We start from the raw sequence: 15284 nt of genomic DNA, 5'->3' as shown, positions 1-15284 counted from the left end.
AGAAAGTGATACAAAAGTGTAGAGGAACTACTAATGAGCACAGGAAATACCTTTGGCTCATTGCCAAGTGCAAACATAGTACAGTTGTAAGTTTAAGTCAAGGTGTGACCAAGCGCTCGGATACAGTACACTGACTACAGCATAACGTCACCTGCTGACATGACAGAGCTGGTTTCGTCTAACTGGGTAAACCAAGCAAACCTGAATATCAACACTTCTGTTTGACAAACACAGCACATTCCGCACTCTCTAATAGAAAATAACTATTGAAAATGCTGTGTAAACATGTTTAGGTCTTATTGAGGATTAATCCATTTTTAATTAGAAGATTTTTAATTAAAAAAAATATATATTAAAAAAAACATTGCAATCACATGTAGAGGAAAATGTGGAGGTATATTGGCTACTTATGATGTAATAATACAGTATTTTTTCAAGTCTGTTCTACTGACAGTAAACACCTGACCAGGCAGTTTTCAACTTCTTTTGAAACAATTCTTCATTGATGAATTATAATTTAAAATATTTTAGTTTGATTTGGAAAATATGCAAAGCTTGACAGGTATTCATCCAGCTGTGTTTGACTGATGAGCAACAACACATAACTGATACAGAGATGCAAGTGAAAATAACATATAGTTAACTGGTGGCTTTAAAATGGCCCTCAAACTGAGACTATAAACACAAGTGAAGGGGTTCCCAAAAGTGGTGAAAAGTTTCTAATTAGGCCATTACTGGTATATAACACTATTTAGTGAAAGGTAATTCCCCCACATACATAACAAAACGATAGATCACTTTGAGGTAATTGGTAACTCTTTTTTCCCCAGGCTGTTATCATCATCTTACAATACAAGCCTTCCATGAAACACAACTTGTAAAAGACAACTTAAAACAACCAAATTCTCAAAAACGCCTTTACATTGATCATGTAAAAATAGGATCTTTTAGCAGAAGATCTGCCTCCGAGGCTCAGTCAGTTTCAGATGGCGATTTCCTGCCATTTTTTTTAAATAAACAATGGCTGGGACTCTAGATATCAACAGGTAGCAGAGCTGAGACCTACTATGAACACAGCTGGGTTATCAGTGACGGTTTATCAACAGTAACACCCAGTTCAAATCAGATTATTTATTTTGAACCTAGTGCAGTACAAACCGCAATGCTGGATGAGGGCTAAATGATGTTACTAGGTGTATATTTCAGAATAAAGCCTTAGCCAAACCCAATCAACAACACTCTCTCACATATCCAACAGCGCCATTAGGAATACTTTATTACTACTTACAACAGTCTCCAGAGTTATTTAGCCCAACACACAGCACAGTTTACCACCGTTTCTATTTTAGCCACTGTTAGCTCTTCCGTTTATCACACACATTAGCTTCATAAACCAGCAGCGTAATGTTGAAACGAAACACTTCACACTCATCCGACCAAATTACCCACCTTATTTGAAGCTTTGGAGGTCATTTAAAACTCCTATTCCGCTTCAAAAGTGGAAGGTTAAAGTTTTTCGTCTCTTTGTTTTGATAATCACTCGGGGCGAGAGCGGTATTTCCCTTTCCAGTTGAATTTTCGCCCAGCTGCCGCCACGCCGGGCTACGTTGTTATTTTATTTTATCCAGGACGACGGGAAACATGTCACGAAAAGCCGTGTGGAAAGTACAAAGTTCATTCACTTATCTTCGGAAACGCTAACGTTAGTCCAGTCAGATATCGATTCATGGAAGAAACTCGAGCTATAAAAAAGGGAAATAAGACCACCTTGCTTTGACGTTTTGTCGCTAACCTCTGGATGAAAAGTTGGGAAGAGTAGGCATCCCTCTCACGGTGTGCAGCAATGGCAGGCTGTGTAAACCTCTCCCAGCTCTGCTGTGAGAGCAACGGCCGTGTCGTGTCTGGGCGGAGCGGACCATTGCATGCAAAGAGGGGTGCAAGTCTCTAAAAAGAACGGGGGCATTGACCATTCACTACGAACAACTTTCCCTTATAACGATTATAATATTAAGAGAGGAATACCTTTGTACTATTCTTTAATTATATTGTGTACTTCTTGATTGTGTATATGTTTTCACTGCGCCAATTAAAGTGGCCACCCCTGTTATCTCGTGGAATAAACAGTCCGGGATACAAGGAGAAGCGACGCCGCTGTCCCTGCTGATGCTGAATGCTCACTTTCACTGTGTGATGATGGTATTTCACATAAGGACCACAGTAGTCTTATATATCTCATGTTAGTGGGAAAAATCAAAGCCGTTATTTGAAAAAATGCTGCAAATTTGGTGTAAAAAATATTTCAGCAGAATGTTTGAAAAGTTAGTATGGCTATTTCCCTTTTAGGTTTCTGTGTGGGTCGTTTCGTAAAAAACTAAATGTGTCAATTAAGTAAACAGAGAGTCCTTTTTTGAAAACATTTCTCAGCACAAATAAATTAGAAGGGTTTGTGGTTGATAAGTCACCTCACAGGAAACCACAAAAGCCATTCAGTGAAGTTCCTATGACTTCCTAAACCAGACCCCACCCACAGGATGCAACAATCTCAGCTTGTATTGTTTCACAATTTACTTCTGTTTCCAGCAAACAGTATGTGCTATATAAAAAGTAGACCGCAGGAGGAACACAAAAATGATGAAGCAGTGTGACATTGTAAAGGTTTTCAGGCTGAACGGTTACAGTACATGTGATAGTAAGTATACACACACTCAGAGACACACCCTATCTTTTCCAAACAAACTGAGCAATCACATTCCCTAAATCTAGCTGCTCTAATGATTACTTCCTGTGTCTTTCTCGCTCAACTGTGGAGGAGGGCTTTGTGGCAGTGTAGGTGGTCAAATTAATTCCCACCAGACATAATCTTACAAGGCTAAAATACCACCAGTCAGAAGCAGCACACATGTCTTGAAGGTTGCAAGCAGAGGATGGCCTCCAGAAAGGCCAGGTCACATCGAAAACAGGATCAAGACAGACTAGCTACTCTTAAAACCTGCACCAATACTTCAGACAGGGAAACACATACTAATAGTGTTTTAAAAAAAAACATCCACTTAGAGAAAGCATTTCACCACAAGTAATCACCAAATCTTAGAAACAAAACATCAACATGCATTTAAAAACAGATTTTTTTAACATGCCCCAAGGATGGTACATACGAGTATCGATGCGAGTCGCTCGCTCCTTCTGAAGCCTCTAAAACGTCTTTCAGGATCGACCAGCGTTGATAGCAGTATGTTCAACATAATCATGGTGTGTCAACTAACAATAACAAATATCCAAACGTACGCTTATCGCTTAAAAAAAAGGCGATAAACAGAAGCTTTTCCTCTGCTACGTGCTGCTCACTCGCATCCACACCTGTGACGGTACCTCAGATGTTGTGGCAGAGAGGAGAAAGACGTTAGTGACACTCCAATGTGATCAAAGCTTTGTCCTCTTCGCTTGCATCCCGCTCTCTCTCTCTCTCTAACACACACACTTACACACACAAACACATATAGAGACACAGCTCTTTCGGGCAATGGGCAGCTTCAAAGCTCAGGTGCGTTCGCCTCATGGAAGAGCAGGCACATGGAAAACAAAGGCGAACATGCAGGCCTACATTTGGTTCGAGTGCATCACAAGGTTCACTCAACCCAGCTTTTCCTGCAGCGTAAAAGCCTAATGTAGAGTGAAACAGTACAATGTGAACATTTAGAAAACATAAAGCCGTCGGTTGATACTCATGGAGGCTGAATGATATGTATGATGATGAATGAAAGAGGTTTTATCAACCTTTTTTTCTGCATTGATGAATGGTCTTAAGCAGATGTTGTTTCCTTATTTTCATCTGTCCTGAGTTAGGGGTGTGTGATCCCTCCTGCCCCCTGTTGACTTAGGGCCGCCCTGCGGGTCCAGCAGAGCCTCTTTGTTTCTACATGCTAATAAAAACCTTCTGGAGACGTGAAGCTCTCAATAAATCCTAGCCAGATTATCGAGACCGGCGTTCATCTGGAGGTATTATATGTTTGTAGCAAAAATAACCAGTTTAAAAGTTAAAGGCTGCCATTATTGTATTTTCGTTAATGTCAAATAAATCTTTGGAGAATGATGGGAGTTCGATGGGAAAGAAGAAGAAACTACTAGGCCTGATTCATTTCTGGTTTTGTTCTTTTCTTGCAATTTTTACAATAACCACAATATTGCATTTTTTATAGCTAAAATATTCCATTTATCTAAATTTCATTTTGAGAAACTTTCACTCACAGTAAAGTAATCCATTCAGTAAAAGCTGTGAAGGGAAGGATTGCGGTTTAACCTGCTAATACTCAAATACAAATGTCACATCTCTGCTTTAGAGGCCAACTGTTTGTGACCAGATTAGTATCATATGGCAGGATTAGCTGTCAAGCATCTCTCAAATTCACCCCTACCTTCCAGGTCAATATTGTTAAGGCTTTGTGTGGCTTTAAACAGTAAACACAAATCTGGTTTCAGGATGTAATAAACCCCAGACATGGCTCAAGGTTCAAGGTTCAATGTATTAGTCCATAAAATCAGGGAAATAGATTCCTTCTGTAATATGCTGATTATAAAGGAAACAAATACCTATTGAATAAAACCATAGGTTAAAATGAACATGGACCTATATTCCACAATAAATGTTAAATAGAAGCTAAAAACATTACAACAATAACTGTACACACACACCGCTGCAGAAAGGATTTCCACAAGACGTATATAGTGTACACATTATATCCTTGTAATAATCACTCAGGTTTCCATCCTACGAGAGAGCCTCTAAATCTGATCTTCCAATAAACCTGTCGACTGTTTCTAATTATGCAGTCATTCTCTTCAATATTCAATCACACAAATCATCAATCAAACTCTCCTACATCGTATAGTAAGCACAGCATTTTCTAACAGCACTGTGCAGCTAAGCTGTCCTGACATACAGATGTGGGGAGCACTCCCAGAATGGCACTTTGCAAAAGGTTTCAAGAAAATATATAGATTTTTAAACAGGTCCAAGTAGATTCTTATTATTGGAGTTGATTCTCCTGCTTTGACAGTTGTGTTTACATTATTTCAGTCAAACCCACAGAAGAAAAGTAGCTTGGAAATGCTTTTAATATAAGAGAAAGTGAGTTACACGCAGTTCCTGGATAAAGAATAAAGCGTGCTGAGAACTAAATGTACAATGGTCTTTAGTAACTAACAGTGGAGCAGGCCACTTTTAAACTTCAGAGAACGTTTACTCCAAGAGGCAGCCATGTGATCAAACAACCAAACAAATCTCTCATTTTCCTTTTTTTCTGCCTCTTCCTTGCGTATTCTCTCCCAGCAGACAAGGATTGCTGAGCCTTTTATAGCCAGAGAATAGAGACTGCAGTGAACCTAGTTGACTCCACTCTGCTTCTCAGCGGTATCTCAAGTAGCTGAACAAGGAATGGCCCCAAAGCAGCTCTACTTCAAATTCCAACACTTTCCTACGTCTGTGATTATTTCTCATTAAAGAAACAACGGTCATGATTTCGCTCCATTTAAACCAATTGTGTGTGTTGTGTGAGGCTCGCCACATATTAACAGTCAACATGCTGTTAATGGTGAGGAAAAGCTAGCCATTACATCATGCTTTCCATCCACGTGACGACCCCATTGTTTGCCTCAGAATGAGACTGTAAATTAAAAATATTGCAAATCCCAAGGCACAATCCACAAGGCACTTAGCTCAATCGAGTGTGTGTGCACGTGAGTGTTTTGCCAGTAAATGCTTCATGAAAAACAATTCTAGCTTTTCCTTTCATTGTTGTAATAGAAAAGCAAACAAAACAAATGAAACTTCAAGCAACATTTTGTTACCGCCTTGTATTTAAAAAGATAAATGTCTTACATTACAATGCGCTCGGCCAGTACAGACTGTTCTCTCCAAACGTCACAGTTGTTCTTTTCTAATGATAATGGTCAGACTGATAACCAAAAAAACAAATTAAAACAATTCTTATAATTTCAATATTTTTGCAAAAGTAAATAGCATGAAATATAGAAATCAGGGGTTTTGGGGCTGAAGGAAAAGAGGGAGGAACACTGTTGATCTTGCAGGGATGTGTTGAATACCTTGCGCCAAGGCTGCACCAGTATGTGATTTCTTATCATCCAATTTCACCACAGTGCTATTGAGTGACAGCTGGGTGGGCAAATATGCCATGGGATTTTTAAAATTGCTGAGTTGCCTTACTGCACATGCCAGCAGTTCAGCAATGTGGGAAAACAGGGAGAATAAAGAAATCAATTATCAATATGTTTCTATCATGTGGTTTTAGCGCTGGTTTTGACACGGATATAATGATGGTAAATGTGTAATCTTACTGGGTTTTCTCTGTGTACTTTAAAACTGAAACTTTATAATCAGAAAATGTGACCTTAATTCAAATCACTGAACATAAACAATGCTGCTGAAGTGTGATGACAGTTCTTTAGGGTTTTCCTACAAAGAGATGAACAATATTCAGTGGTTATTTGAAAACATGCGAGCTCCAGTGGTCACGAAAGTGAGTTAGGAGATAACATAATCAAATGTTCATAATCTCCTCTCAATTGCCATTAAAGGAGAAGTACTGGTTATTCTATCATTTCTTTTTTACACTGTGAGGAATTTGACTACTTTTTTGTGGTGCTAAAGAAACAGCTGGGAACATTTGAAAAAATTAAAGACTACAGGACCTGATGCCAGAAGACCAAACTGCATGCAAAACAAAAAGTATGGTTTAAAAAAACAAAAACAAAAACAAATGCTATTCAGTTATTCTCTCAGTGCATGGCCTATCAAAGTACTGCAACACCTCAAGCAAAACAAATTCTGCCTAAAGGTCTCACCTAGTACAATTTAGAAAAAACTGACACCGGTAGCAGAGACACATTATCAGACACACATTAACCAGCGATGTAGAAATACACAGAAATGATACTGCACTGTTACTTCTCACAGGTTTATGTATCACCTTAGACAGAGCAAGAGAGGGTGTAATAAAGCAGCAGTTAAAGTGCCTGGCAGCACTTGCTCTATTATAGCCTATAGCACACATTAGGCTATAATAATAGAGCAGAAACATAATCTATACATGTACACTGATGAAACCATAACGCTTATCTTCTATATCACCATGAAGCACAAACTCGCTGTGTAATCCACAGTTGTGGACAAGAATATAAATAAAGTGCAGTCATAGAAAAGGACAGACAGATGTTTTTGTTGTTGTTTCAGCTCAACTCCAGCATATAGGATTAGAAAAAGAACAATAGGGGAGTTTACATTAAAGGTCCCATGTCATGGCCATTTCTACTGATCATAATTCCATTGTTGAGGTATACTAAAATAGATTTATATTGTGCAATTTTCCAAAATCACATTGGTTTCTCATACAGCATCTCTGTATAGTATGTGTATTCACTCTCTGTCCTAAACGGCTTGTTGGAGCTCCTGCCCCCCGCTCCCTATGAGCCCAGTGGCCGTCTGCGAGACAACGAGACACAGCAAAACCCAGCCCGAAACCAGCCCGAACACACACCCGCAGCCTGGCTGGGAGTTTGTGTGTGTGCTCACACACCGACTCACAGCTTCGCCGCGTCCCGCCGTCTCAGGAAGGAGAAATCGGCGGAGCTGCAGCTGAGAAAAGATTGAGTGTGTGTGTGTGTGAGGAAGTCCAATCCACGGACTTAACGTAACGGCTCCACGGATTGGTCCATTTGGGTATGGTCACGTCACTGTACCCAGGACGAAAAAGAGAAATCTCCAACGAGGCGTTATGGGGCAGCATAGACAGGTATTTTCTGTGTTAGAGTTTTACTCACTACAGGGTGTACTTTGAGGGTTTGTGACTTTGCAGACCGTTTGCATGCAGAAAAACCTTCATAACACACAAGGGGACGGGTAATAACCGGAAAAGCATGACATGGAACCTTTAAAATCCGACAAAAAGGATCAAATCGAGCACACCTTGGCAAGGTCCATTCATTTTAGGGGATAGGAAACTAAATACAAATTAACTCAAATAAAAGCCTCCATATTTATAATGATATGGTTGAAAACTATTTACAATCAACTGTTGGCTGGGATGTTAAGCCAACAGTTGGACATTTGGTGACTGCTCTTTTCTACCAGGCCTCTACTGGAGCCATGTCCATTTCTAGTGGGTTTTAGAAACAAATCATTCTTTTGCCTAAAATTAGGAAACATATTATGTTTAAAAGAAATGTGAGCCAGAAGACCTACAGCATACACTGTTCAGTCTATGTGATTATGAACACTCTGGAAGCTTAAACGTATGTGTTATTTTAAAGCTAGTTTGTTGCAAAAACAGGAGAAAATTGCATACAGTATACAGTACTAATACTTTCTAACTGATCTGTATGCTTAAAAGTGAGATTAGACCAGAGAAGGGACTACTGACACACTTGTTCTCTAATATGCATCCATTTAGTATGTGTGCAAGTGCTAATATGTCTGAGTCGGGGCCAACAAGTGTGAATGCCCTGGCATGGTGTGAATCTCCAGCTTAATAAATAGGCAATACACACAAGGGCTCCTAAGCTGCCCCACTTAAATTGAGAGACAGAGTTATGTGTCGCTACATCCAACAGCTGCAGCTCCAGTTAGTGTCGACAGCAAGCAGCAGGCTCTAAAATGCCATTTGACACATAATGTAAGTGGCATGTAATTGATTTTCAAGGAAGAGTAAAGATTTACAAGTCTAATACAGACAGCAACTGCAGATTGCAGGCCGCCATGCTCCGTGAACACAATTAACTTGTGTCCAAGTGAAGATTTATGTTGCAGCTGTCCGGCAGCGCAGCAACGTATCTCAACATAAAACTCAAACGGACTCCAGTTTCAAGCAGGTTTCAAATAAACTGACCTTATCAGATTAGCTCTTAAAAGGTTATTGGCTAAACAACAAGTGAACAGTTCTTGTTCTTTCTATTTAGTTAATTAAAGAGTCACTTCACACACTTCAGAGGAAGGATTTACTGCCACGACCAATTGAACGTTACAAGCCTGTTTCACCTCTGACCACAACCAGAGTCACTTGCAGCGTTTGCACCTGCAACCACACCCAACAGTGGTGTCATGGTGTACATTTCTACATTAATGTGGCAAGGAGAGACGGTAAACCACTGGAGGTCAGCAAAAACAAGCTCTTTAAATAGTAAGAACCTATATTTTGGACACAATATATCTATTTTACCTCAATCATCCATCTCTCACTTGATAATGAGGACATCCAAGTGTCTCAAACTGTTCCCTTTACATATCAAAGCTACAGTTCATTCAAAAAGCAACAAAGAGTTTTGAGGGCATTCTGTCCTGATAGTGTCACTTGTAATCACAAGAGAAGATACAGGACACACGATAGCAAAATATGCAGACTCAATCATTTTCATAAAATTATAAATGTTTTACTTTGTGTGTAGTGAACTGAGGAATTCTAGTTGAGATAACTACAATCAAGATGAAGAGTTGACTTTTTACAGATCCAACATTTGATGCGAGGTTTGAAACATAACTCTTCATCTCAGACCTCAATGAAACACCTTCATAGTATTAAACAGATTTTGAACATTTTAAAGACTGTCATGTTTAGGGGCAGGGCTAAAAACCAAAATGTATAAATGTAAAATAAGTATAGCAACAAAAAAGAGAGGTGAGCAGAATACTTGCTCTTCAGCACAGTGATGTGAAAAGTATGCAGAAAGGTGAAGCAGAGAGTAAAAAAACAGCAAGAAACATCCCAAAATATCAGAGTAGAAGCAAAGTGAAGAGAGCAGAGCAGAAAAGTTGAGGTGTAAGGCATTACAGGAGGAGGAAAGGAGAAGAGGGAGAAGAGTCATTTTAAACGTAGGAGTTGATAAGAAGATAGAAAGGGAAGTCACTTCAAATAAAAGGAGAGAAAGTTGAATATAAAAAGGAAAAAAGATGAGAGGTCAGCAAAGACGGAAGAGAAAACAAGAGCGAATCTCTGCCACCCCAACCCCCCCCCCCCCCCCCCCCCCCCCCCCCCGCCCCCCCCCGTGACTCTTCCCATGGCACTGCCTGATACTGCTACATTCCTACAGTATGAGCTGCTCTCACTGGCCAGAGGAGTAACAACTGCAACAGCTTTCAGACAAACAGGCACAGGCAGGTGGCACAGTTCAGGCTGAGGAGTTAGATAAAAGCAGTTGTATTTCTACATGAATGTTTAAATAACTCAAAAAGGAAAAGCAGTGATTAGTTTCTGACTGTTATTGGCTTAATAGGGTCAGTAAAACCATTCCTCTTTATATTCAATGGAGTTTAGAATATGATACACTAGAGAAAATAGGAGCTTTTTTGTGTGTGTATTCAGTCACCTTATCAAACCACATCATTGTGAGTTTCAGTAGATGGACAAAGCATATGCCACTTGACTTTAATTCAAAATACAAGATATTTACATGTGGTTTAGTAGAGATCCGACGTATATTATCTACTGTAGATAAGGTGATCTTTCTCGATCTCACGATTCGCTCATTTGGATTCAATACCATTCCAGCTTCAAATCCAACAATTTTTATAATCTAACAAGTTAAATCAACTGATTGCAATACTGTCAACACAAACAGACCAAGGTAACTTTTTGCTAAACAATTTTAGTCAAAACTTTTAAGTATCAGTGACTTTGATGCCTGTAACGTAAGTAACATTGGTAGACTGTAAGCAAGATGCCTTTTACTTTTTAAGAAACTTGCCAATTTCCTAAACAAAATGTAAGCAAGAATAACACTTAAACTGGTATAGTTGGTCATTTGTTAAAAAATCAAGTTAATATTTATTAAATTGATTTTTTAGAAGTTAAATTTATCAAAAATCTTAAAATGTAAAAACTGGATTTTTTTCCCTCAAGCTTCACTGCCTGAATGAACACTTCTGAAATGAATCAGGCCCCTTCACTGAAACTTAACCCCCCCCTGTCCTGAGTGTATGACATCACACGCTCCTCCCATGCAAAACACAGCCCTACAAGAGGAGCTGACGTTGTGTTTTTTTGGAAGAACAGATGAAGGAGAAGCAGTGGAGGATGGGAACCAGAGCCAGCCAGAGAGGAGGATGGAGACACGGCAGCCATGGGGGCCGCTTCAAGCCTGGTGGTGATGAGATGCGATGGGACCCGACCCCGCAGAAGCCCCAGCCTGTGTGTTAGCTGACTAATCCTCTAGCTGTCCAGTGCCAGGATCCAGACTCATCAGCTTTGGTGTTCTCTTGTCAGACTCATTTTTATAACGTCCCAGTGGTCAATTCTAACCACTAATGCCCAACACAACGGCCCCTAATGCCAAGTGATTACGGAGTGCTGTTTTAGCACATTTGTCGCCTGAAAAGAAAGAAAGAGCCACAAGGCCATGCAGGCTGACTCCCTGCTCAAAGGACCAGCCTGATGAACTCAGCAGAAAGGCAGCGGCCCTGAAAGCCAGTCTAAGCCACCTCTGTCAGTGTGGGCACTGTGGGGCGGGGGCCGGGCTGGGCGCTGGGCAGGGATTTACAGTGCCCTATTCTGCACCATATAGACAGTTCTGAGTGAGCTCATACGTGAGGAGACACTGAATGTGCACATCCAGAGCTTTTCTGCATGCCAGGCAGAGAGTTGCTTTGGTTGGTTTTAAAGGTGGTAGGGAAAAGGGGTGAATGAGGAAAAGCCATGGGGGCAGGAAAGTCGAAAGATGATTTGGTTGAGTGTCATAAACAATGTATTCGCTTGCTGTTAACGGTTACCCAGGGTGTTGAAAAGGAAGGGTATGTTGAGCAATATATGTACACAAATATAGGGGCTGCTACTTATGTTAATTGTTGTTATTGATTCATTTGGCAAAACATTTCTCGATGAATTGTTTGGTCTATAAAATCTCCAGGCTATTTTCTCCTTGAATGTTGTTTTGTCTGATCAACACATTATACTGTAGGACCCAAAGAAATGCAGTTGACTGCCAAAAAAGGCAGCAGATAATTACAAACAGAGATTGTTTTATATTTCTTTAATATGAGCTAAACTCAATATATGAAGAAGGAATTGATAAAGAAAGTAGGTGTAAAAAGAAGCTGCTCCACAGACCATTTGTGAAATTACAATATAATGGTGGCAAAATAAATGAAGGTCAACAGGATGTCTTTGGTTACATGAGACAAAAACCAGGATCATTTGACATCCTAGGTTCAGATTCATAATATATGTGCATAATCAGGTTAAAAAGAAAAGAACATTTTAATTGTAAAGTGTGTATGTTGTGTTTGCCTTTGCTGCACCACCAACAGGGACAGAGCTTTGTGTGGAGATGTTATCTCTCTCTGTTTGCCTACAGCTCTTGTATCACCTGGGGCCCCTCAGCTGAACCAGTGCCACTGGCCTGACCATGTGACATGTACAGCAAACAGCATATGGAGGTACCACAGCAGGGACGACACCACCAGGGAAACACAGTAAAAAACACTTTAAAGCTGCGCTACCTCACTACTAATGTTTACACATTTACACACACAGAGCAAGGAGGTGAGGTCCTGCTGTCGGTTTATTGGTGTCATACACTACTGAGCCAGGCAAACAGGAGAAAAGAGGACCATGCCAGGGTTATTCAGAATGATAACGGGTATTGCAGCAAAGTAAACAACAAGTACACACAGTAGCTAGCACGTTCTCGTAGGAATGTAGAGATACATTCATGCTAAATATTGTTTTTAAATGTCCAATCACTTTTAATATGTCCATTTTCATGTTTTAACTAAAGGTAATGAATGAGACACTTCACAGAGTATTTCTGTGCAGTCGCCTTTGATATCCTTATGTTTTTTACATGGCAGAATCTTCACCTATATGAAAACAAGTACATAAAATAAGTTAGTTTTTAAACTTAGACGTTTTTAAACAGTATACATATTTAAAGGCAATATGAACATACAGCTTAAACCATTCAATTGTGATATTTACTATGAAATATTATCACCTAAATAAAACATGGCTGTCTTTCCTCGGTATGCAGCATACATAACTTTTATATCTGTAATTACAGAGTGTATCAGAGGGAACATGATGCAGAGCACAGCTGTAAGGCAGTGATGAGCTCTGTTGTCATGCTGTTAGTCAGTGTGCAATGTGCCAGAGCAGCAGTCCTGCGGGAAGGTCAGACTGCATGACACACTCTGCAGGACCACAGCATTTTATAGCAGAATGTATGAATCACAGCAGTTAACCCTGGACTCAGAGAGAGACATAATATAGCTGTTGTAGTAGTAGTATGTAACTTTAATCATTAATCTACACCTACATTTTAATGTTTTGTCATAAATTCAGTCACATTTAGCTCAATGTATGGTAATCCACTTAAAATGAAATGCAGATAGTATTCAGGTGACTTAAATATAGTTTATATGTTACATGGTAAGCCTTGTTTCAAATCTAAATCAGGAATAGAAAGGGAATGGAAATAATCCCCTTTGTATTTATACATAGGCTACACAACATTATGCATGGACAAGATTAAATGGATTTCACACTGAAATCCCTTCATTGGAAGTTCACACGGAATCACTGGAGGCATTATAAGCTCTATGGGACTGAATGCCTGTGAGAAAAGATGACCATGATTCATTATATTATATTATTATATTAAGTTTTTCTTGCATACAATTAAATAAAAAGTCCAAAATGAACCATGAGGTCGATTTATTTGATTTCAATAGACATTTTTACCGTGTTTACTTCTCTATTCCGCGAAAATAATTGTCATCACTTTTATTGGATTCATAAAGTTAATCAGCTCTTTACTTTCTCCATATTTAATTAACTGTCATCACCAACTCTTGCAACAAAGATACAACGATTGTAATATTATCCAAATCAGTTGTCAAACGAAATACTACCTTAACAACAACACAGTGAATTAAGTGTGAACTGTAGGGATACAGAGAACTGGAAGTGGCTCTTTTGTAAAACTTGTGCAGAGAAGAGAATGATCAACAAGAAAGAAATATACTTTGGTGTTGCAATCAACATCTACTTTCACAAACCCTCTCCTTTCATCTTTTAACAGAAGGCCAAACATTAAGACCAGCATGAATTAAACATACTAACATCAAACACCAATAAATGAAGCCGACAACGTAAAACCACTCTGCTTCGCGATAACCTAAAACCTGAACAAGGCATTCGTTGAGCTCTGTTCGCATCATATATTACCAAACTGTGTCTCTTGTTAACTCACCACACATGCGTGCATATGTCTGCACACGGCCTGTCTCCAGCTACAGCTGACCCAGAGGGATGCTTTAGCCCGTGTATGTGTCCCTCCGCCTGCACGAGCGGTATGCAAGTGAGTGACTGTGGGGTGTTCCTCAGCAGCTCACACTGAGAGCAGAGCCAACCTGCTGTGACATCTGTGAGGGCCGTGAGAGAATCTACATGACACCGCCACTGATAGGAGTGAAGATATTGATTTAAAAAGCGTCAGATCTAAAATTAGATCCCAATGTATTCTGATTGGGCGCAGGGCACGCACCTCTGTGGCGATATACTCCTATGGGCAGGGCTGAGAGTGGTGATCAAAGCTTTGATAGAAACCCCCGACAGCTCCAGTCCTGAGTAGAGTCAACCTAACAAGGCAGGGGCCCTCTGGCCTGACCCCCTGTCCCCTTCCTCCCTCCATGCTTTCTCACTGTGATAACAGAGACATTCCTGAGCTCCTTCCCTGCCTTGCTGCAGGCCTCTCCCTTAATTCCAGTGGAGTGTGTGGAATGTTGGACTGCAGAGCCGAGGAGGCGAATAGACGAGAGGAAATGAACAACCTTAATAACCTTATAGGTCTGTTGTTGGTCCTGGAGCTCGAAGCACCTGGATACCCAATGCAGGATGGACCATGCACATATGCATGCACACAGGCGCACACACACACACTCATACACACAGACAAGCAGGGAGAACATCTGCCATACAATGTGCAAATCTGGAGCAAGCCTATCCATATGTAGAGTTGTAGTTGGATTAACTATGTAAGTGAATCAGAAGGCTGGATTACAGGAAATGTTGGGATCTTTTAAACATGCAGATAAGACACCATCAGATACATGTACTGCTTTGGATCTCAGCAACAAAATGTCCAAGAATTGACAAGACAGAGAAAATAGTGTTTAGGAATTGATGGCTAAAAAAATAATCATACATTTATTACACCATGAACTTTTGAATATAACATTTATACTTAAATATTTTGTATGTTTGAATTAAAATTTGTATAAATGA

The 15284-nt window shown here is 39.9% G+C and overlaps 1 protein-coding gene across 10 annotated transcripts in view; it reads right to left on the bottom strand.

Moving 5' to 3' along the window:
- tjp1a (tight junction protein 1a) overlaps positions 1-15284 on the bottom strand; it is a 90989-nt gene that overhangs the window by 49222 nt on the left and 26483 nt on the right. The window contains exon 1 of one of the 10 annotated variants that reach the window (XM_034117112.1): positions 1450-1855. The exons of 8 other annotated variants lie outside the window; for them this stretch is intronic. In XM_034117112.1, coding sequence (XP_033973003.1) covers positions 1450-1473 — 24 coding nt within the window. In that variant the 5' untranslated portion in view covers positions 1474-1855. Of the gene's footprint in view, positions 1-1449; positions 1856-15284 lie in introns of those variants that run through there. One more of the 10 variants, XM_034117113.1, reaches the window with a different exon arrangement.

The sequence above is a fragment of the Trematomus bernacchii genome, unplaced genomic scaffold, assembly GCF_902827165.1.
Source record: "Trematomus bernacchii unplaced genomic scaffold, fTreBer1.1, whole genome shotgun sequence".
In the NCBI taxonomy this organism is placed as follows: Eukaryota; Metazoa; Chordata; class Actinopteri; order Perciformes; family Nototheniidae; genus Trematomus; species Trematomus bernacchii.
This window is presented reverse-complemented; position numbering and strand designations above follow the sequence as displayed.